Source organism: Scylla paramamosain, chromosome 26 (genome assembly GCF_035594125.1).
Source record: "Scylla paramamosain isolate STU-SP2022 chromosome 26, ASM3559412v1, whole genome shotgun sequence".
Lineage (NCBI taxonomy): Eukaryota > Metazoa > Arthropoda > Malacostraca > Decapoda > Portunidae > Scylla > Scylla paramamosain.
The window spans coordinates 15,309,165-15,334,566 of NC_087176.1; the positions used below are offsets into that span (position 1 = coordinate 15,309,165).

Below are 25,402 nucleotides of genomic sequence, written 5' to 3' on the forward strand. Positions count from 1 at the left end.
CAAAGATAATTTTTAGATCTATTCAGGCAATTCATGGCTCATACCAGTGGCCTTTAAGGCCAACACAAAACATTAACACATTGTTGAAAAAAAAAAAAAAAAGTAGTGCTCTTTCTTTATCTATTTTGTGTAGAGAAAAGAATATCTATGCCTTAGCATAACTTAAAGTATTACTTAAAGTACAACACCCACCAGATGAGTGTAGACACCTGTGACAAGTGACATTTTATACTAATAGTGAGGATTTCTCCATTATGAATGTGTATTTATGTATTAATTACACTATTATGACAAGAATTATATGTTTATTATTGTTTAATGGTTCGAATGACAGGTTTTACTCTACATATTACTGCTTTGGAGAGTGAAGTCACTGGAGTACTTGACGGCAGTTTTAGTAAGGTTAGGTTTGGTTAGACTGGGAACTGTAACTAACCACACCTAACCTATCGTCAAGTACGCCGGGGGGTGCCTCTCCCTTATTCCCACCATTAATCAAGAACTCATATATTTTGACACTAGGATTTAATCTTGACATTTTCACTATCACTGTTGGTAAATTTTCACTCTTGACCAGTTTCTGCATTCTGAATGAAACTATTTATTTCTGCACACAAAACCAAAGTTAGTCAAATCCTTCGTCAAAACAACTGTGACTAATGTATTAATCATTTCATGCGATCGCTGCTTCCTTGTAATTATTGGTTAAACACGTTTACACACTTCCTTTGCGATGAAAATCACTCTGTTTGAAATGTTTGTAATATTTTATGAAATAATCTGATGTTATATATGACAATATAGTACATCAAGCGTAGTTTGGGACAATTTCCGCAATTTGAATTTACCGCCTTTGACGTGGCATCCCGCCAGTAGAGGGGAGTAGTAGCGTCGCCACTCGCCAGTCCAGCAGCCATCATTCAAAGCTCAAGACAAGGACCCACGTGGGCTGTGCCTCGTTCATTTCTGGTAAGTTAATCATTGATGTTGTTTCTGTATTGATTAATGTTGGATAGTTATGGCTGAAGTTTGTGTGTAGAATCAGTACATGCAGTTGTGGGGCTGTATGATGCCGGTATGTTCTTGCTTGGGTAGGTGCATATTATGCAATGTTACAGGAGGATGCAATGGTCATTTGTAATCACTTTGGTTCTTGAAGCTTGTGAAGGGCCAGAATGCATATTCTTGAAGTCTGGAAAGAGTCGTCCGCCAGCCTGTATGGACACTAGGCTGTAGCTCCAAAACTAACTGTAGGATTCTCTCTAAAATAGTCTCATTGAGATTCTCGCACAAAATTACCTATATGTAACTTAATCTAACCTAACCTAACCGCTACAAGAGTAAATGGGCCGAAACATTACCAGACTTCGGAAATATGCCTCCAGAGGGATACGGGTTAAGGTTTCTTCACACACATCAGTGCCGTATTCGTTCCGTGCTGTTTAGTGCTTCAGTGTCAGTAAAAAAAAAATTCGTCATTTTGGAATTCAGCGGAAGCATTTACACACGTCCGGCGAAGTACCGTGTTTTGACTGAAGTGATTGTTACGTCTCCGTTCCATGAAATGGAATATCATCGTCACTGATATTTTAAAAAAGTTTCACGGATGCTGGACGAGTGTTTGAAATAAAATAGAAGAAATTGAAATGGTGATAAATACTCTTTTTAATTGATGTAATTAATCACATTGTACATCATACCTTACCACAACACACCACATCACACCACACCACATCATAACACACCACACCATACCACACCACACCACACCACACATCACTGAGCAATGTCATCAAACAGTTTTTGGACATTCTTAAGTACCGGAAAATTTTTGTTTCATCATTAATTAATTCCTCGTACAGAGTAGCAAAGTCTCCTTCAGTTTCTCTTTTTCTTCCACGTTTCATGTACCCACTTTTCTTTTCTTTATTTTTTGTTAAGCAAGCATCTTGCTCTTCATCAAGAATTATGACAATCATAGCCAACTCCACGTCTGAAAGGATATGTGTGCATAGACGTCACGAAAGCGACATGGATATCACTGACACTAAACCCATACGATACTAATACGGCACTGATAGGTGTGAGACCACCTTTGAGTGTACTTATTATTCAGGTAGTGTACCCACTATCTGCCAATTTCATTGGGACAAAAGCACAATTAGGTGATTGTTTAACAGCAGCAATAATAATAATAATAATAATAATAATAATAATAATAATAATAATATAATAAAAGGAGTTAAGCCATCTATATAGTTAGCTAGATTGATATTATCATTATTATTGTTATCATCATTATTACATATCAAGGTATCATGACATTATTATTAATAAAATATTATTATTATTATTATTATTATTATTATTATTATTATTATTATTATTATTATTATTATTATCATCATCATTATCATATTTCAGCTATCCAACATCAGAACAGTATATGAATATGGCAAATGCTGTTTTGACATCATTTCCTGCCATCCTGAGAAACAGTGATCTCGAGGAGCATGAATTGCAGCTGCAATGGAAATTGCGCACCCAGCGCAAGTTTCAGAATTCAAGGAAGAGGCAGGATTCCTCAGTGACTGAGGTGACATCAAGGAAAAGGAAGATCCCTTGCATAGAACCAAAAGAGACTGCGTGTCCACTGATGTATGGAGTAAAGGCTTACTTTCCACCAAGGCCCCATTCAGAAGATGATGAGTCATTAGAGAGACATAGACAGTGGCTTGCTCTACATTGGATGAAGAAAGATCCCGAGTTAGATAAGGTATGTGATATTTGTATGCTTGATTTATTTTTTTTTTATATTTCAGACACTTCTTTACTGGTGTTGTTTAAAAATACCTGCTCTTATGTGTAGTGTAGGATAATGACTATGATTGGGCTGACTTGCTGTATCTTGATTTATTGATTGATTCAGCCTGCAAATTTAATGTCAACATAAACACAGCATACCTCAATATCATGTAACTCCCTTCAATATCTTGTAACTTCACCCAGTAAACAGAAGAATAACATAAGATGAACACATATCCCATTCTATTATTCACTATTGCAATGACACACGATACATATAAAATAGTACTCACAAAATGACCGCCCATCATCAGCCAAGGCAGACTTCACCATATGTCTGATTACAGCATTACCCCAACTATGCTGCAAAGTTACACTTAATCAAATCCTCCTATCAGCACCGCATTCAATATAACACCAACCAATATGCACAATCAGCGGCATAACATAAGTCAAACAAATCAGAGAAATAATGTTATCACAAAACTCACCTCAGTCAAACAACCGCCACTCACCCCTGACAGGCACCAACTGTACCTCTGCCTACCTTCCCCCTACACCCTGAGTGCGGTATAATATTGTTACGAAAGCACAAACCTCAGCACTCCCGTAGACGCCCACAATTCCCCGACAGTCAGGACAGCACTCGGGAACACCAGCAGGCTAGACAAGAGATGCTAAGGGTACCACGTCCCACGTGATTCACGCACAGCCAGACAGAACGGGTAGACAAACAGTGGGCAACACTCTCTTCCTTTACTAGTTCCGTTAGTTACAGGCAGTTACAGACACAGGCAGTGACAGTCAAACTCTTCAGGCTCACGCAACAGGCACTCGGCACGGAGGACACGCAAAGACAAGTTATCCAGAGCGGGGCCAACAACACGCTGCCCAGTCACTGCAGTCACGCGACTTCTCTCCCTCCATCCATGCACCACTGCCAGACACCAGGCACAGCTGACACACACACACGCACGTCACACACTCAATCCCACAGAAAGAAATAAAGGCAACTTAGACTAAACAACAATAATACCCGGGCGTTACATCACCCCCTCCTTTACAAAAAGGTCGACCCGACCTTGCCTCTCCTTATATCTCTCCCTCAGAGTCAATCAACACAAAATCATCATAACGCTGTGGGCGGCGTCTGTCCCTGCGCGGCCGAGTGGGCTGAGGTTCCTCTGCTGGCTCTGAGTCGCGGCCGTCGCCCACCCCTGACTCCTCAGCCTCGGCCTCCTCTGGCTCGCTGGGGGTGGTGACAGCTGTCTCCGGGGACTCGTCGATTTCCTCGGCAGCAGAATCGGCATCATCGCCGCCACCTCCCCCGAAGCCCCAAGTGTAGTGCCCAGGACCGTGATAGCGCCACAGACGGTCCACATGCACAATGGAAGGGCGACGGCGTCCACGCTGGATTTTGTACGTCACCCCCGAGATCACGGCGATGACAGTGTAAGGCCCCTCCCAGGGGCTCTGGAGTTTCGGAGAGAGGCCACGCCGGCGGCGAGGATTATGCAGCCACACTTTCTCGCCTACCGCGTAACTCGCCTCCCTCACTCGCCGGTCGTAAAGACCTTTCATGGCCTGACTCGCTGCCCTCAACTTGCCTCTCACCCGGTGGTGTACCTCCGCGAACCGCTCCTGCAGGGCGGCTGCGAACCCAGAGGTGACTGTGGGGAGGTCAACATCAGGAGGGCGCCCCGTGGCCAGGTCAATAGGAAGGCGGAGCTCCCGGCCAAACATCAGCTGGGAGGGCGAGTGATCGGTGGCTTCATGGACGGCGGAACGGTATGCCATCAGCATCGCCGGCAGCTTGACGTCCCAGTCCTCCTGCCCCGCCCCACAATACTTGGCCAACTGTTGAACTAGCGTCCTATTGAAACGTTCAACCATGCCGTCAGACTGTGGGTGGAGCGGGGTGGTACGCGTCTTATAAATCCCCATCAAGTCACAGCACTCGCTGAATACACGAGACTCAAATTCACGGCCCTGATCGGAGTGCAGCTCGACGGGCACGCCAAACCTAGAGAAGAACTGGTCGACTAGTACACTCGCCACAGTCTCTGCCTCATGATTGGGGATAGCATACGCCTCTGGCCACTTAGTGAAATAATCCATGGCTACACAAATGTACCGGTTCCCGCGGGGAGTGAGGGGAAACGGGCCGGCAATGTCCACTGCCACCCGCTCCATCGGTGCCCCTACATTGTACAACTGCAGTGGGGCCCGGTTACGGTGCGCTGGGCCCTTTTTAGCGCTGCACACGTCACAGGCCCGGCACCATTCCGTCACGTCACTGCGCATTCCTCCCCAATAGAACCGCTGGCGGAGGCGTTGAAGGGTACGCTTTTCGCCTACGTGGCCACTCGTCACACCCGCGTGCACTTCCTTCAATAGTTCCGGCCGCATAGTACGAGGCACTACCACAAGCCAGGCGTCTCTGCCCATCCCGCCTACCGCCTCCCACCTTTTCACTAACACCCCGCTCTCGTCAATTGATAGCGTCTCCCACTGGCTTACCAAACACTTAGCGGCGGGGCTTTCAGCCGCCACTACCTGCCAGCTGGGGCGCTCGTCGCTGGCTTCTAGCCAACGCACGACGGGGGCTAGATCGGGGTCACTGCGCTGCACCACACGCCACCGCTCATTGCACTCGGCGGTGTTTGCAGGCACACGTAAACGGCGGCACACTGTGTCCAACACCCCAGGAGCGCCAGGTGAGGAGGCCTCACACGGGCTGGGCTCCCTGGCGGTGCAGTGTGAGCAACTAGCCTCACACGGGCGTCGGCTCAGGGCGTCAGCATTGTTGTGCACGCGTCCTGGGCGGTGAACGATCCGGTAGTTATACTGCTCCATGCGCCCCAACCACCTCGCCAACTGTCCCTCCGGCCCCTTAAGCGTCTTTAACCACTTCAGGGCGGCATGGTCAGTACGGACGGTAAACTCGGCGCCGTACAGGTAGGGGTGGAAGTGTTCGAACGCTTTCACTACGGCCAACAATTCTTTCCTGGTTACACAGTAGTTGCGCTCTGGTTTACTAAACTTGCAGCTGTAGTAAGCCACTACGTGTTCCTTGCCGTCCTTTACCTGCGACAGCACAGCCCCGACGCCCTCGGCACTGGCGTCGGTGTCAAGCAGGTAGGGCAGCTTTGGGTCAGGGTAAGGCAAGACGGGCGCCTCCACAAGCGCCGCCTTCAAGCTGTCAAAGGCCGCCTGACATGCCTCATCCCAGCGGAAGCTCGCCCCCTTCTTGGTGAGACGGTTAAGAGGAGCAGCTAAGGTGGCAAAGTTGGGCACGAAACGGCGGTAATACGTGCAGAGGCCCAAGTAGCTCCTCACTTCAGCTACGTTGGAGGGAGTGGGCCAGTCAGCCACCGCTGCCACCTTGCCAGGGTCGGTGCGCACGCCACCATTGCTGACGACATGTCCCAGGAACGGCACCTCATGCTGGAAGAGGAGGCACTTCTTGGGGCTAAGCTTGAGATTGGCCTTCCTCAGGCGCTGCAGAACCTCCTCCAGCCTCCCCAGCTCCTGTTCGAAGGTGCTCCCGAAGACTATCACGTCGTCCAGATATACGAGTGCCGTTTTCCACTGCAGGCCGTCTAGCACTCGCTCCATCAGCCGCTCAAAACAGCCCGGGGCGTTGCAGAGGCCAAATGGCATGACGTTAAACTGCCACAGGCCCTGCCCGAAAGAGAAGGCCGTCTTAGGCTTGTCCTCCTCCGCCATCTCCACCTGGTGGTACCCTGACTTCAGGTCAAGTGTACTGAACCAGCAGGCCCCGACCAGAGCGTCCAGCGTGTCGTCTATCCTCGGCAGGGGGTAAGAGTCCTTCACCGTCACGTCGTTCAGGGCCCGGTAGTCCACACAGAAGCGCTGCGTTCCATCTTTATTCTTTACCAGGACTACCGCCGACGACCAAGGACTGTCTGATCGCTCGATTACCCCTTGCGTGGCCAGGTCGTTCACTGCACGCTGCATTTCTTCGCGCCTTGCTGGTGCGATGCGTCGGGGTGGGCTCTTGACCGGTGCGTGGGTGCCAGTGTTGATCGTGTGTTTCACCAGTGACGTGCGACCCAAGTCCGAGGCGCTCTGGCTGAACACATCGGCGTACCGGCCCAGGGTGTCACACACGAGCTCCGTCTGCGCCTCCGTCAGATTGACAGCGCTCCGGGTCGCTAGATCCTCCAGGAAGCTCGGCAGCGGGGCTCCCTCGGCCGCCCGCTCACCCTGCGGCGGTGCCTCGGCACGCTGCACCTCCACGCACTCGCCCACCGCTGTTCCGGCGGGTATGTTGCGAGCCTCGTCGGAGAAGTTAGCCAGTAAGACAGTGACTACCTTCTCCCCCGCTTGCACGAGGCTCCTTCCGACTGCCACTCCGTCAGCCAGTCGACAGTCGCTGGCTGGTTCCACTAGGCCCTCCGTGCTCTGCATCGGCCGTGCGAGTCGACACTGTACTCGACACTCAGAGCGCGGGGCCAACTGCATCCGCCGTGTCGTCACTACCTCCGACCGGCCGACCTCCGGAAGGAAAGGCACATCGTATCCACATACCTTTATCACCTTCCGTCCAAAGTCTACGCACGCCCTGGTCTCCTTCAGGTAGTCGTAACCCAGCAGACACTCTTCCTCCAGCTCGGCAACATACACGGGCAGGTTCACCTCCGCGCTGCCGACACTTATTCGAACGTCTACTGGGCCTTGCAACGGCATGCAGTCCCCCGTTACTCCACACAGCCTGTCCACGGTGCACGGGAGCCACTCAGCACTTACCAGCCTCCGCTGCACGATGGTGCGCTCAGCCCCGCTGTCAATGGTCATGCAGCAAGGCCTTCCATCAACCGCACCTCGTACCTGCACTGCGCTGACGGTGAGGTGGCACTTTACACAGCACGGGGCATTGGCACCTTGGCAGGCTGTGAGGTCGCCCCCTCCTCCAGCCCGCTGCTGTTTCCCGCCTCAGCAACCTCCTTGGGCTTGGGGGAGGCGCTGGAGCGGTGGCCCGATTTGCCGCATGCGGCGCAGCACGTCTGGAAGGCTTTGGAGTTAGGCCGATCGAGGGAGCGCGTCCTTCGTCCCCTCGGACACTGGCTGCGTCTATGGCCTCTCTCACTGCAGCCCCAACAGCGGCCGGCGAACTCGGACGGGCTCGCCTCCTGTGACGCCGCCTTGTGCTCCACCTTCGCCTTCCGGCCCCGTACCTCACCGCGAGGCTGGGCAAGAGAAGAGAGGCTGGTCGTCGTCTGTAGGAAGGCCTCAAACTCCATAGCCCGTGCCAACGCCACCTGCACGTCAGCTGGGTGTGCCTGCTTCACATAGATTTGGAGCTGGTGGTCCTGGAGGGCGTCTACGAACGCGTCGCGCGCCAGAACAACGACCATGTCCTCGGCCGCGCTTGGATACGCCCTCCTCACCAGCCCTTCTACGTCCTGCGCCAGCTGGGAAAGGGTTTCGTCCTTCTCTCGCGTCCTCTTCTTAAGCTGGGCGCGGTATACCTCCGCCTGATGACGGTGTCCGAAACGTCGCCGCAAAGTTTCGGACACTGCTGCGTATGAGGTGCGCTGGCTGGCAGGGAGATGACCCAGCACTTCCAACGCCGGGCCTCGCAGCGCTGTCGCTAGTTGCAGGGCCTTCTCTGCCTCCCCCCAGCCCTGGGCCAAGGCCAGCATATCGAACTGGGCGACGTAAGACTCCCAGCTGACCTTACCATCGTACTCCGCTGGCTTGCGTCTCACGTGACGAGGTGACGAGCGGGCTGCCTTAGGGCTCGGGGGCGGGGAGGCGGCACGGGGAGGTGAGCCCGGCGGTGTAGGGGGCAGGCTAAGCCCTCCCCTCCTGTCCCGGGTGGGCGGCCAGCCCCCAACGGCCATCTCGGGTGCTTCCCAAGGACCTGCTTCCCCCACAGGGCCCCATCCAAGGCCCCCAACAGCAGGTGGGGCTGAGGCCACACTCCCTTCAGGTCCTGGGCTAGTCACGGGAGGCCAGGCGGGGGTTGCGGGCAGCTGTACACCTCCCGCCAAGACGCCACGTGGCGGCCACGCGCCCTGCCGCCAAACACTCGCGCCCTCACGCAGGTCTGCCACCTCTTCCCGCAAGGCTTGGAGTTCACTTTTTACCTCCTGTTTCACTGCCTCACACGAGCGATCAGTATACGCCTGCGTTTCAGCCCTCAGAGAACCTAGGCTGCTTTGCAGGGCTTCCATCAGTCGTTCAGTTTGGGCAGCTTGTGTTGCCACGGTTTGCTCGTGCCTTTCCTCCTGCTTCTGAGCCATACTCGCCAGTTGGGACATGAGGAGGTCCATCTGGGTGGGCTTCTCGTCACCAGCATCACTAGAGTCGTGACTAGACCCACTCAGTCCCTCACACTGGTCAGCAGCACCACTCTCGCCCGCCATTTTGTCTACCACCTTGTCTGCCATGGTTTCTCCACTCGAGTCACGTAGGTCTGTACGAGCACACACTTAGCATCCCACTCCTGACACCATTGTTACGAAAGCACAAACCTCAGCACTCCCGTAGACGCCCACAATTCCCCGACAGTCAGGACAGCACTCGGGAACACCAGCAGGCTAGACAAGAGATGCTAAGGGTACCACGTCCCACGTGATTCACGCACAGCCAGACAGAGCGGGTAGACAAACAGTGGGCAACACTCTCTTCCTTTACTAGTTCCGTTAGTTACAGGCAGTTACAGACACAGGCAGTGACAGTCAAACTCTTCAGGCTCACGCAACAGGCACTCGGCACGGAGGACACGCAAAGACAAGTTATCCAGAGCGGGGCCAACAACACGCTGCCCAGTCACTGCAGTCACGCGACTTCTCTCCCTCCATCCATGCACCACTGCCAGACACCAGGCACAGCTGACACACACACACGCACGTCACACACTCAATCCCACAGAAAGAAATAAAGGCAACTTAGACTAAACAACAATAATACCCGGGCGTTACAATATATATCCGTGTTACATACACAGACCCTAAAAGAAAACTTCCTCTTGACAAACAAATACACATTACTAACCAATACCAAACTTGTTAATAAGTAAGAAAACAATATATGTATCTCAATAATAATTACAATTCTTGTCATATATGCCAATAACAATTATACAGTAACTGGAATACAACCCGTGTCTACACCTCTTTCCAACCAATGACAGCGACACACACTGCCCGCTCCACATTCAAAGGTGCCAACATTGACATTATAATTCTAATATGATGAGAATCATATTACACTCCCCCCACCACAAATCAAAGGCTTCTATACTTCTATTGTTGATCGACTGGGAGCAACACCACCAGTCTATGTACTGATCTTACCATTTGCTTGTCATGTTGGCCCCTGTACTGTTTTCCTGGTTCATTAATTTTATACCTCAACAACACATCTCTGATCTTTCCATCCCTTCCTGGTATACCTTCTATAACTTCCGCTAACTTCCATTCTCCTCTTAATACATTATGATCATTAACAAGTACAATGTCACCCTTCCGAACATTTCTTACACTCACATGCCACTTTTGGCGTACAATTAGAGTAGGAAAGTAGTTCTTCATCCAATTTTTCCAAAATAAATCAATGACCTTAATCTTAAATGCATATGATCTACTTACTTCTCCCCGTTCATTCCAAAATCCACAAGGAGCATCAATGGTAGATCGACCCAGTAGTAAGTCATTAGGTCTCAATACAGTCCCTTCATCAAAATCTTCACCTGGTTTGAACCCGATAGGCCGTTCATTCAATACATTGGCCACCTCATACATAACAGACTGTAGTTCTCCAAAGGATATGACTGATTCACCTATGATTCTAGTGAGAGATCTCTTGACTAATCTAATTAACGCTTCACTGCAAGAATTTTCCCAAGGGGCATCTGCTGATCTATTGAATACCCAGATTAAACCATTAAATTTTCCAAAATTGAACACTTCATGCGTATTCCACCGAGTAACCATATCTCTCAATTCCTTGTTTGCATACACTAACTGTGTACCATTATCTGAATATAATTTTTTGGGAAATCCTCTAAGACAAGTGAATCTCTTCAATACAGTAAGAAAGTTTTGAGTATCATAACCTTCGGAAAGGTCTAAATGTACAGCCCTTGTTGTCATGCAATTGAAAATTACTCCAAACGTTTTTCTTTTCACTCTTCTTTTCACCGTATCACAAACCCAAAGAGGACCGAACAGGTCAACATTTACATTGTAAAATGGTGGACATGGCTCTAGTCTTTCCTTAGGTAGTTCACCCATACACTGGGATGTGCAGATCTTATCTATTCTATGGCAAGTTACACATTGTTTTCTAATAGATTTCATTGTCTTCCTCGCACCTAATACCCAGTATTTCACTTGAGCTCTAGCAAGGCCCGCTTCTATTCCACTATGATCTTCCTTGTGTATGTGGGACAGATACAGTTCAGAAAATGGATGCTTTGATGGGAGTAACATGAACTGATCACAATTCCAATTGTCTTTTACCCATTTTGACATTCGACTTCCCACAGTGATAATGCCATCTTCTCTCATCCTTGGTCCTAGACGTTTATATTTCTTTTCCCAGTCTTGTGGCAGGCTTGTTTGAGCGTTCTTAACAAGAAATAATTCTGCTCTCTGTATATCCTCTGCATTAGGATCACATATTATAGCTTTAAATGATCTCTTTCTTACTACATTTATGACTCGAGCCATTACCGACAAAAGCCGTTTCAAATTGCTGAAATTTTGGATGTTGATTAACTCATTAGGTGTAGTAATCTCTCCTGTGTTCATGGTTACCTTTGCAAACACAGTATCAGGGAGATCAGACACTGTATTCTGTTTAACTGGCCATTCTGAGAAGTCACGATAGAGAAATTGTGGACCACTTTGCCATACAGATCCTGTCCCTAACTCTAAGGGACTGCATTCCCTGGTGGTTAAATCAGCATTGTTTTCCTTAGAAGATACCCAATACCATTCTATGGGCTCTGTCTTTGATTGAATCTCTGCAACTCTACTTCCAACAAAAGTGTTAAATCTATGTGATTCCTTTTGGATTTGTGCCCTTACAATCTCACTATCTGTGATGTGGATTATCCTAGAATAGTTGTATCTCATTTCTCCTTCAATGGATACTCTCAATCTGCTTGCCAAAACTGCAGCACACAATTCCAGTCTAGGTATATTGATTTGCCTCATAGGAGCAATTCTATTCTTTGAACATAAGAGTTTTACACAATATGTGCCATTCTGCTTCTTCCACCTAATGTAAGCTACAGCTCCATATGCTTTCATGCTACTATCACAAAAGATAATTAACTCTGGATCTGTAGTCACATCTGTAGTCCTTAAGCATCTTCCAAAAGTAAGTTTTTCAATTTCAAGCATTTCCCGAAATAAATCCACTGCTTCTAAATACAAAGTTCCACTGATAGGCTCATCCCATCCCTTAGATTTGTTTTCATTAGCTTCTAGTATAATGGAGCGAATCATTAACTTGGTTTTCAGTGTGAATGGTGTTAACAGTCCCAGAGGATCATAGAGTGTAGCAAACTGCGACAGTACAGTTCTTTTAGTCAACATACACGGGATACGGCTTTCAAAGTCACCATAGCTCACATTTGGTTCTGTCCTGCCCTCTCTTGTTCTTTTCGAGAAGTTGAGTTTAACTTTAAATGAAAATACATCTTGTTTGGGTTTCCATTCTAACCCTAAAACCTTTTCTTGATCAGTGTTCGAGATTATGGCATCATTTCTGTTATCCTCTCCAGAGAGAATCCAATATTTAATCTGAAAACCTCCTGGTCTTAAAACTTCCTCCACTTCTTTGATTCTTTCCATTGCATGATTCGTTGAACCAACACTACTTATGATATCGTCAACATAGGAATCCTCTACAATCATTTTAGAGGCTAATGGGAAGTCACAATTCATTTCTGCTGTTTTACGAAGAGCCAACATTGCTATCGGCCCAGAAGGTTTGTCTCCAAATGTTACCGTCTTCAATTTATAGTGTGAGGGTTCTCTCTCTAGTTGAAAGTTCCTCCATAAAAATCTGTGAGTGTGCATATCTTCATCTGAAAGCTTTACAGTATGATACATTTTTCTAATATCTCCAACCATACCAATCTCCTCCTCTCTGAATCTCAGCAAGATTCCAATTAAGTTGTTTATCACATCTGGCCCCTTTGCAAGCATGTCATTGAGAGAGATCCCTTTGTAGGATGCTGCTGCATTAAACACTATCCTTACTGGGGTTGAAATGGAGTCTACCTTGTAAACTTCGTGATGGGGTAGATAAAACTTTGGACCCTTGTAAGTCATTACTTCCTCCTTTGATAATTTCTCCGCTACTCCTCTATCCAACATGTCTTTTATTTGTTCTTGATACTTTACACACTGGGTCGACCCCATCTTCATTAATCTCTGTTCAGTGGCCTTTAATCTAGCAAATGCCATAGGATAATTATCAGGTAGTTTAGCCGGATCATAAATCCAAGGATACTTAGCTATCCAGCACTGATGTTTCGCATCATAAGTTAATCCATCTTCAATAAGTTTCTTCTCTCTTTCTTCCTTAATGGTTAAATTTCCCTTGGTTGAGCATTTTCCACATTTGCAGCCTCCACACTTAGGATTGCATTCTGTTCCTAAGCTTTCATTCAAAAAATAATTTTCTATCAACTTGCCCACATTAGGTTTAGTCCTGAAATGCCAATCTGTGGTGTCATTACAACTCACGTGATTAATTTGCACGCAATAGCTATGTCCCTTTCCTTTGTCATCCAATCTACCTCTGATACAGAAACCAAACTCATTTGACATTAACTGAACATTATCTATGGTTTTTTTAACTTGTGGCATTAAAGTACAGTGATCAGATCCTATTAGTAGTTCTATACGCCCTTCAGGCCTTTGGATATCCTTTTCTTGCACTTCAAATTTCTTAGCAATTTCCGATAAATTCACCTGTTGATGAGCACCAGTTATTTTGGAAATTCCACAAACTTCAACAAATTTTTCCTTCCCTGTTTGATCCCTCAAGGACATCTTATAAACAAAACTATCCAATTCTTCTGTGTGGTCACCGACCTTTGTCACTGAAAGCTGTATAGGAGTACCTTTGAGTCCTAGTTGCTTTGCCATTCTAAAAGTGATCAGACTGATGTTACTTCCTGCATCATATAATGTGGGAACAGAAACACCTCCACTATCCACAAACCCAGTCATCAAAAATGCACCTTTCTTTGTCAAATGGTTACTCATAACATCCATTGTAGAAGTATAAGGACTGCTAAATATAGGGTGCAAAATTGAATGGTGGTGCTTACCACAAATGTCTCCCTTTACCTTTACTCTACAAGGCATTTGCTTATCACAATCCCTAGATAGGTGCCCTCTTTCGAGACATGCAAAACAAATTCTATTTTGCTTTAAAAAATCCATTTGATTTTCAGCTGTCCATTGCTTAAATGTCATACAATCCTGTAAGTGATGAGATTCACTATCATGAACAAGACAATACTTCTCCTTCTGATCACCATTAACTTTTGATGTGTAATTCCTACTGCAATATCTTCCATCTGCTACTTGAGCTATATTAGTTAAACACTCTGACATCTGGTTTTGTAGTTTCTCTTGTCCCACAGCTAACAGTTTTATGACTTCTAATAAGTCATTTTCTTTTGTGTTTGATACATCAGTGGTATGCACCGTTACCTTTGACGCACCAAGTCTTGACTCATCTTGTAAGTATTCTAAAGCTTTTCGATGCTCTGTTAAGAATGCAACCAACTCTTTAAACTTGTCAGTCTTCACTTGTTGTACTTTACTAGCCCATTCCTTTTTCAACATAGAGGGTAACAATTTTTCTACTTGAGTCAGGACAGTAACATTCTCCAACTCCTTTGTTAGGTTCAAGTTGCTTACATCTAACCATACCTTTTCTACAGTATTGATTAGCTTGATTAACCGTTTATCATCACCTTCACTTATTGGCTTATATGACCTAATGTCTCCCAAGATTGAATCAATTAACTTTCCTTCATGACCATATGTTTCATTCAATCTCTCCCACATTCTTTTGTAATCATTTAAATCTTCTACAAGTCTCCTGGGTTCCCCCTCTAGTGACATTCTGAGTACATAGGGATCCTCACCATGTTGTGATTCAACCAGTCTTGTATAATCCCTAATAAATGAGGGAAATGACCTTACAGATCCACCAAATTTAGGAGGCTCAATTTTTTTCATGGCAAGTACAGCCTTAGGTTTTTCTTTTAATGTCTCAAGAAGAGTGCACTTTATAGTTTCCAATTCCATGATATAGTCTTCATACTCTTGGCAAGATGAACTACCATCTAAAAGGTCAATAATTTTCTCATTCACCACATCCACTACTTTGAAAGAATCACAAACTTCACTATACAATACTTGTAGGGTTGCTGTGGAGTCTCCTCTCTTGTGTGCATCCTTGAAGAGTCCCACCTTCCTGGTGAATCTCCTCTTGGCATTAGCACGTTCCCTTTTCAAGTCATCCATGGCTGCTCTGCGAATTTTGCTGAATTGTAGTGTAGGATAATGACTATGATTGGGCTGACTTGCTGTATCTTGATTTATTGATTGATTCAGCCTGCAAATTTAATGTCAACATAAACACAGCATACCTCAATATCATGTAACTCCCTTCAATATCTTGTAACTTCACCCAGTAAACAGAAGAATAACATAAGATGAACACATATCCCATTCTATTATTCACTATTGCAATGACACACGATACATATAAAATAGTACTCACAAAATGACCGCCCATCATCAGCCAAGGCAGACTTCACCATATGTCTGATTACAGCATTACCCCAACTATGCTGCAAAGTTACACTTAATCAAATCCTCCTATCAGCACCGCATTCAATATAACACCAACCAATATGCACAATCAGCGGCATAACATAAGTCAAACAAATCAGAGAAATAATGTTATCACAAAACTCACCTCAGTCAAACAACCGCCACTCACCCCTGACAGGCACCAACTGTACCTCTGCCTACCTTCCCCCTACACCCTGAGTGCGGTATAATATATATCCGTGTTACATACACAGACCCTAAAAGAAAACTTCCTCTTGACAAACAAATACACATTACTAACCAATACCAAACTTGTTAATAAGTAAGAAAACAATATATGTATCTCAATAATAATTACAATTCTTGTCATATATGCCAATAACAATTATACAGTAACTGGAATACAACCCGTGTCTACACCTCTTTCCAACCAATGACAGCGACACACACTGCCCGCTCCACATTCAAAGGTGCCAACATTGACATTATAATTCTAATATGATGAGAATCATATTACATTATGTAAGCAATTTCTATGGTACTGGTGGATGGCCACTAAAAAATGATGCTCGTATGTATATATATATATATATATATATATATATATATATATATATATATATATATATATATATATATATATATATATATATATATATATATATATATATATATATATATATATATATATATATATATATATATATATATATATATATATATATATATATATATATATATATATATATATATATATATATATATATATATATATATATATATATATATATATATATATATATATATATATATATATATATATATATATATATATATATATATATATATATATATATATATATATATATATATATATATATATATATATATATATATATATATATATATATATATATATATATATATATATATATATATATATATATATATATATATATATATATATATATATATATATATATATATATATATATATATATATATATATATATATATATATATATATATATATATATATATATATATATATATATATATATATATATATATATATATATATATATATATATATATATATATATATATATATATATATATATATATATATATATATATATATATATATATGAGGGAGAGAAAACTAATTTTACTTTAATGATTTTCCTCAGGCTGAACGCCTCATGCAGTTGACACTCTCTGAGAGACGCAAAAAAATAATCAATGGGAACATTCTTGTAGCAGAAATCCTGAACTTGTACCCGTGGATTCAGACTTTTGATGGTGTAAGTGTGTATATATGTACACTTTATGGATTTTGCTACATATTGTTACTAATTGTCAACTTTATTTGTAGGGCTATAATGTATATAGCTATTTATATTTTATAGTAGGTAATTGATATTTAACTACCGGTACTTCCATTCTCCCTCTCAGGCTCAAAGGCCTCAGTGACGGGAGATGAGCACTCATAACTAAGTACAGTTATTGCAGATGCTCATCTCTGTAACCTTCACTTATAATTATTTGATGCTTATATCTTTATAGATAATCAAGGAGTTCCTGAGATTAGAACCACAAGCGGATGAACCAGACCCAAGAGTAGCAGTTTTGAAAGGGCTGGAGAAATATAGGCTCCCAATAATTGCCATTCTCAAAAAAAGAAAAGCAGTTCCTCTGTATATGGAAACCTTACTTGAACTCTATGACCACGATGAAAGTCAATGTGAGTAATGTCTAGTTCAACTTGTTCATTTCAGTAGCTGGTAGCAATTTAATATATGCATCTTTTCATCATTAGCAATGCCTCTTTCACTTTTATAAGCATAGTATTCATGAAACTATGCTGCATGCAAAAACCAAACATTGTATTAAGCATTGTATTGCTATCTACCTGTAATGCTTGCACCAATTTCTATAAAGGTAATCATTTAATTGTTAAATTCCTGCTCTTCTATCAAATTTTTGGCTGAATGCTATGGCTAAATAATTGTTTGCAGCATAAGTGATGTTAAAGATTTTAATAGGTGTAAAGCATCTCTCTCTCTCTCTCTCTCTCTCTCTCTCTCTCTCTCTCTCTCTCTCTCTCTCTCTCTCTCTCTCTCTCTCGTAAGGAAAGACATTATTTCTAGTGTAAATAAACACAATAGCCTGTCCAATTTGAAATTTAAAATGTAAATATTATCAATCTTTTTAGAATTGTTAGCCTCTTAGAATTGTTAGAATCCTCTTCCCTTGCAGTCCAATAAGACAAGTCACTAATTCGCGTGGAGATAGAATTCTTGGAGTCACCTTTGCCGGCGCTGGCGCAAGTGCAAACAGTCTGATAAAGGTTTATTCCATGGTTGTGATGAAGTTCAGGACTTCTCACACTGTTTTGGTGGATATGATGAGAAGAATCGGGAGTTCGGAACATCAATGCGTTATGTCGGGGCATGTAGGTTCTGCTGGGGTTTTCTTTCTTTTTCTTTTTTTTTTTTTTTTTATCAGTACTCATCATATTCTTACGAGGACTTGCTACACGAAGCATTACTGCATTATGATATTACCAAAATAGTGTCTCAAGTAAAAAACATAACCGCATACTCATACAAAAAGATTTGCTGCTGTGACACAAAGGACAAAAATCATTAGTATACTGGTCGTTCTGAGCATTCAGTCAAAATGCTTGTCATTCATATAATTAGGAGGAGCTTTACTTTTGTTAATTCTTATGTGATAAAGCAATAATTACAGGAGGCTTTTAAAAGACTGGTACTCAAATTAGTGGACTGTCCTATTGGATGTGACCATATCTTCACTTTTTCCTTACACAGTTAATTTTCTTTTGTTTATTTGATTTACTTATTATCAAATTTATCATATATTTATTTATTTGCACCAGATGCTTGCTTAGTTATATTGGGGTTACTTCACCTGCTTGGAGAAAGGAAAGATTCCATTTTTACTAAGGTTAAATTTCAGTACCTTTGATTTTAGAGTGGTGTGTATATATTGAAATTTCTGAATATATTATCACCTTAAGATATACATCTACATATAAATTTTATTTTAATGTCAAAATGTTATTAATGTTTACACTATTATTTCTTCCTTAAGGTACCAGAAGAAGAACTAAGAACAGGGCAGTCTAGTTTGTCCATTCAACATGTTGGAGACATACATGTCAGGCAGATTTTGTGTATTATTTGATGGTGCACCTGTAGCTGAACCAACATGTATTTCTATGGCTGTAGTCTCATTGGTAGCAGGGCTTTATGTGTTTAATATTGAACACCCAAAAAATTGTGAACATTTCCTCCATTTCACAACATCCCATCTCTTAGGTATCAAGTATGACAAAGGTAACACTTCAAAAACAAGATCTCTGCTTGTAAAACTCAATGAAGTAAAGACAGAATTGAGCTACAAAAATGCATAAATCTGCTTCCAAATATATTAAACTCCACACATAATGCCTCTCTCTCTCTCTCTCTCTCTCTCTCTCTCTCTCTCTCTCTCTCTCTCTCTCTCTCTCTCTCTCTCTCTCTCACACACACACACACACACACACACACACACACACACACACACACACACACACACACACACTAGTCAATTACTAGTTAAAGATTAATCAGTGAAATACATAACATTATGTTAATAAGTGTTCTAAAAGGAAAAGGAAATACTTGTACTTCCCCTTCCCCCCACCCAGTATTCATGAAATCTTACTGAATTGTTATCTTGGAGAGTAGACTCTCTCTCTCTCTCTCTCTCTCTCTCTCTCTCTCTCTCTCTCTCTCTCTCTCTCCAAATTGGGTAGTATTCTTCATGTACCATATGGCGCATATATTTTTATTTTTTATGCATTTTTTACCTTTTTTTTGTTTTATTTCTATGTTATTGGAACTGATACGTGATGCTTCTTTATTACTGTTCTGAGCACTTGTGTAGATTTGTTTAGTTAGTATATCCCATAGAAATACTCATTTTCTTTTTTGTGTGGCTTTAAAGGATTAATAGTGACATATGGATATGATCTGGGTTAAAAGCTTCTACAAATAAGGTTAAATGTCTATTTTTGCACTGGTTGTTTCCCTAAGTTTCTTAAAAGTAGTGTGATATAATGATTAGCAGTGGACTAATTAATTATTCTTTACAGGGTCTGTAACTCCTTACATTTCCTTTATGTTAACTTTACTTACTTATTTTTTCCTTTAGTTTATGAATGGGAGGAAGGTTTAATATTCATATCTTAAGAGATGCTTACTTTCTTTTTCACATTGAAGTTTTAGTGATTAATACTCACAAATGTGTATTATTTACTTAATGGCTTGTCAAAACAGGTGCTGTTTGTGTTGCTTTTTTTTCTCATACTAGGATGAAGTATTACTAATGGAGTTTATTTTTTACATCTGTTTTATATATCATTACAGTTTTGAGGGGAGCTTTCTGTTAAATGTTCAAGTGAAAAGCATATTATACTATAGATGATAAAAATTAGTTTTTTTTTTTTTTTTTTTTTTTTTTTTTTTAGTGCAATGAAATGGAGGGAACATTTAATTGTATATGAATATATTGAATTTATTACCTATTTCTTTCCCTAACCTTCAGACAGCAGTAGCTAGCTGCTAGTATTAAAGGTACTAATGATTCATCATCTGCCTAAGAAAGACTAACTAATTAGTCATTTAATTGACTAACACCTATGATCCACTTTACTAATGTGGTTGGTAGAAGCAGTGAACAGTACGAAGGCATTAGATATATTTTAGTAAGACCATACTCAGGTTGAGTGCTCAGTCAGTCACAAATTGACTAACATTACGTTAGTCATTGTGACTAATGCTGCCACTCGTTCAAGACCCCATGGGTTTTACTAGGAAAAGTTAGTCAGCACGACTAACTTTGGTTTTGTGTGTGGTATTTTTTGGGCCTATGTTGTTTTCCTATAAACTATTGTTTTATTTACCCCCTGAACCACCATCCTCTCAGAAACTAATGATTCGCAATAAAAAAACAGAGCAGATTGATATAAAACAGACCGTTATGTACAAGAGATAGACTGGCCTACACAAATAAGCAGCCCCTTACCGTGGCTGCCAGCCAGCTGTCACGCACCACCACCTAAGCCAACCTAACCAAACTAACTTAACCTAATTAACCTAATTAATCTAATCAAACTAATCTAACCAAACGAAACTAACTTAACCAAATTAACCTAACCAAAATATCCTAACCTAACCTAACCAAATTAACCTAACCAAATTAATCTAACAGAACCAAAATAATATAACCTAACAAACCACCCTAAATTAAACTAACCTTGCTTCCCCCAAAAATACAGACAGATATTTAAAAATTACTGTCAGCATTATAAATATATAATTTGCAGTGGGTATATATATATATATATATATATATATATATATATATATATATATATATATATATATATATATATATATATATATATATATATATATATATATATATATATATATATATTGTCACGAGAGGGCAAGATCATGAAGATACCCAGACTGAGTCCCAGCTGAAGTGGAGGATGACGTCACACTACGTCACCTCGCCGGCCGCCTACCCTGGGGCTCGGGAGTATCACGTGACGTGTAGCAGCCCTGGGATTGGTGGCGGAACAGTTTGGGAGACAGAGTGGCGGGAGAACACTGGTGAGGGAAGAAAGCCCGCGCGTCGCCGACACTGCCTTCGGTACTTGTATGTTCCTTTGTGAGCTGGAGCGAGGCGTCAAGAAGCCTTCCGAGGGTCGACAAGAGGCCCGGGGTGCCGAGCTACAGCATAGGACTACTGTGTAGTGTGAGCAACGGAGAATAGAGGGCCAGAAGCCACAAGTGTGTTTTACTACTCGCCTTCTGAGGGGAGCCAGGGGAGAACACGGAGCGCTGCAGGGTAAGTTCACCGTCACGTATGCAGGAAGCACCGGACCCTAAAAGTGTAAGTGTGACGGCCCACGGGGTGGTGAAGTTACAGTGGTGTCAGGATCGTGGGATGAGTTAAGTGCTAACTGTGTGCGTCGCGGTGTGTTACCGAGTGTGCGTGTGTATTGGACAGGGGAGGCGAGCAGCGGTGGTACGGGTAACGTACTTGTGGATCGCAGCGGGCGGGCGGACGGTGCAGTGTGTTTTGCCATGGTAAGCTGCGTGTTGTGTTAAGTTACGGTGCCTTACAGTAATTAAGTCAGCATGGCGGCGAAAGAAATCACACTAGCGGATGTTATGAGTGCCCTGAAGGCGCAGGGAGAGGTACAGCATGCTGAGTTGCAAGCGGTGACGAGCAGTGTAGACCGTGTATTTAAGGAGGTTATGGGGCTCGTGAAGGAGGAGTGTTCACGGGTTAAAGACGAGGTGTTAAGTGAAGTGTTCACCAAGGATCAGGTGAAGGGAGAGGTGGAAAAAGCGGCCAGTGAACTGAGGAGATATGTGGATGAGGTTGTGGCGGCACAGGCGCCTCCTGTACTCTCTCAGCATAAAGGCACGCTGTTCCGGTCAAGTGGGCGTGCTAGTGAGACTGAGGGGGGGAGTGACGAAGGGGAGGAGGATAATAGTTGTCACGGAAGCCTAAACAGCCTTTCTCCATTGGCCAAGGTGATACCGTCTCCCCTACGCTCTCCTGTAAACGTCTTATCACCTCCACCATCCCCGCTAGCCTCAGTAAAGTCGTACCCTTCTGCTGCCAGCTCCACATCACGGAGGCTGAAGGACGGGATGAGGCGCCGGCCACAGGAGTTCGATGGAACAGTGTCTTGGGAAGCGTATAAGACACAGTTCGAGCTCTTGGCCAGTGCCCGCCAGTGGAGTCGCCCTGAGATGGCCATGCAGCTGGTGTGGGCACTCAAAGGACCGGCATTAGAAGTCTTGAACCAGCTGCCAGCTGCCCAGCGGTGCTCGTATAGTAAAGTGACGGCGACACTGGAGAGGAGGTACGGGTACCAGCACCAAACCGAGGTGTTCAGGACAAGGTTCCGGGCCAGGTTACGAGGCCCGGGGGAGACCCTGACACGCCTGGCGCAGGATTTGGAGGTGCTGGTGCGGCGTGCGTACCCGGAGGCCAGTGAGGAGATGATCACCATTCTCCTGCGGGATCAGTTCGTTGATGCCATCGATAACCAACAACTGAGGATATACGTCCAGCAGGCACACCCCAAGGACCTTCAGGAGGCCCTGGCGAGGGGCCTGGAGATGGAGTCATTTCTCCGGACGACGCGGGAGCGACCCAGCGGGAATTATGTCCCGCAGAGAGTGAAGGCAAGGAAAGGGGCCGTGCAGAAGGCCTACTCTAGCCCTTCACCGCCCCTAGGTGAGTTCAGGGGTAAGTGCTACTCTTGCGGGCAGCAGGGGCACACCAAGAGGTACTGCCCGCAGGGATCGAGTAGCAGAAAGGCTGTCAACGGCAGAGCAGGGCAGTACCAGTACAAACCCTGTTGTTGGAACTGCGGTCAGGGGCACAAGACGGCAGAGTGTGCCCTCGTCTCTCCCAGGGATAGCAAGGAGGCTGGGGGAAACGGAAAGAGGCTGGTGGAAGGGGTCGAGCGCCAGCCAGAGAGCCAGAGACCCCAGTCCGCCTAAGTTGCCGCGCCGAGGGTGCCCGGACAGTGCAGGTGGGCGGGCAAGTGGATGGCAAATCTTGCTGCCTCACTGTGGACTCGGGCGCGGAACGTACCTTCGTGCAGGACGGGGTGGTGGCAACTGGACAGCCCCCGGTGGCCCAGCAACAACTGTGTGGTATTACAGGGCACTGCACACAGCTGAGGGGACCAGTGCATGCCAGGATTGCGGTTGGCAGCACGGAGGAGCATCTTCCCGTCTTTGTAGCGGACGTCGGGGAGAACTTGCTCGGCCTAGACTACCTGAAGCAGAGCAGGGCGGTGCTGGACTTCGGGGAAATGACTATGTCGGTCAGAGGTAGTGTGGTGCCGCTACAGGAGGGCGGTGTTGACGCAGAGGAGTGTGAAGCTTCAATTGAAACTCACCGAGCCCATACTGCGTCCCTACCCGAAGCTAGCCACCGCTGCCGTCTCAGTAAGGAACAGAAGGAGGAAAGTCAAGGGTCGGAAGAGTGTGAAGGTGTACAGACGACTATGGACCCGGAAGGTCATTGCGAGGACATGCAAGGGAGTAGCACTGGGGTTCCACCTCATCTGCAGGATCTATTGCAGAGGAGTTCGGCATGCCTGTCTGGGGAACAGGTGGACGAGGTGAAGGAAGTGCTGACTCTGTATGCAGATGTCTTCTCGCAGGGAGATAATGACCTGGGCCGGACCAGTCTGGTTAAACACCACATTCACACAGGGGATAGTCGGCCGGTTAAGTTGCTGCCCCGCCGGATTGCGCCTGCTCGTCGGCTGGAAGTGGAAAAAGCCGTGGAGGAGTTGCGCGCGCAAGGGATAATCGAAAAGTCGGCTAGTCCCTGGAGTGCTGCTGTTGTCCTCGTTAAGAAGAAGGATGGGTCTACCAGGTGTTGTGTGGACTATCGGGGCCTTAACGCGGTGACGACAAAGGACTCTTACCCTCTACCGAGGGTGGATGACACGCTTGACGCGCTCACGGGGGCCCAGTGGTTCTCCACCTTAGACTTGAAATCAGGTTACCATCAAGTTGAGGTTGCGGAGGAGGACAGAGAGAAAACGGCCTTCTCGTATGGGCAGGGACTGTATCAGTTTAAAGTGATGAGTTTTGGTCTGGTGAATGCCCCGGCCACCTTTGAGCGTCTAATGGAGCGTGTGTTGGATGGGTTGCTGTGGAAAAGCGCCCTGGTGTACTTGGACGATGTGCTAGTGTACGGGAATTCGTTCAAGGGGGCTCTGGAGAGGCTTAAGACAGTGTTGGACAGGTTCAGGGGGGCAAATGTGAAACTCAGTCCAAAGAAGTGTAGCCTGTTCCAGAGGGAAGTGCCGTTTCTGGGTCACATAGTGAGTAGTGAGGGAGTGAAAACAGACCCTGGTAAGGTAGAGTCAGTTAAGGAGTGGCCAGTGCCGCGCAGTGTGACGGAAGTGCGCGGGTTCCTTGGGTTGTGTACGTACTACCGGAGGTTTGTGAAGGGTTTTGCGCAAATTGCGGTGCCACTCCATCACTTGACTCGTAAAGGGGCATGCTTTCACTTGAGCGAGGACTGTCAACGTGCCTTTGAAACTCTGAAAGAGGCTCTCGCTAACGCCCCTGTGTTACCGTACCCGGATCCAATGAAACCATACGTGTTGGATTGTGATGCGAGTGCTGAGGGAGTAGGAGCCGTCTTGTCCCAGGAGAAAGACGGACAAGAGTGGGTCGTCTCCTACTTCAGCAGGAAGTTCTCAGCCCCTGAAAGGAACTATTGCGTCACTCGTAAGGAGTTGTTGGCAGTGATCCTGGCCATTGATCACTTCCATCCTTACTTGTACGGGGCCAGATTCAAGATTAGGACAGACCATGCTGCTCTGAGGTGGCTGAAAACCCTCAGAAACCCGGAGGGGCAGCTGGCCAGGTGGATTGGCAAGCTGGAGCAGCATGACTACAACATCGAATACCGGCCTGGAAAAATGCATAGCAATGCTGACAGTTTGAGTCGCCGTCCTTGCGACAGTGACTGCAGGCATTGTAGACGCCATGAGACTGAGCCTGTGTGCGTGAAGGCTGCCGGTCTTGTCAGTGACACTGAGTGGGGAGAGGACCTCAAACAGGCCCAGCGACAGGACGCTGATATCGGGCCCATAGTGACACTGCGGGAAGAAGGCG

General features: G+C 44.9%; 1 protein-coding gene and 1 long non-coding RNA gene across 3 annotated transcripts; one reads left to right on the forward strand and one right to left on the reverse strand.

Moving 5' to 3' along the window:
• Window positions 1-806: 806 nt before the first annotated feature.
• LOC135113915 (uncharacterized) lies at window positions 807-19,262 on the forward strand. Of its 2 annotated transcripts, XM_064029533.1 has the most exons (6): window positions 807-969; window positions 2,425-2,776; window positions 16,844-16,957; window positions 17,220-17,397; window positions 18,556-18,623; window positions 18,771-19,262. In XM_064029533.1, exons 2-6 carry the CDS (start codon window positions 2,447-2,449, stop codon window positions 18,861-18,863), a joined length of 783 nt encoding a protein of 260 aa, XP_063885603.1. In that variant the 5' UTR covers window positions 807-969; window positions 2,425-2,446; the 3' UTR covers window positions 18,864-19,262. The 2 variants fall into 2 exon arrangements, 1 of the variants encoding a protein (XP_063885603.1); XR_010275114.1 differs by lacking the exon at window positions 16,844-16,957 and having other exon boundaries at window positions 812-969.
• LOC135113770 (uncharacterized) lies at window positions 15,396-16,165 on the reverse strand. Its single transcript, XR_010274984.1, has 2 exons — window positions 15,601-16,165; window positions 15,396-15,432 (listed from the first exon to the last, which is right to left on the reverse strand). It is a non-coding gene; the product is annotated as an uncharacterized LOC135113770 (long non-coding RNA).
• Window positions 19,263-25,402: the final 6,140 nt, after the last annotated feature.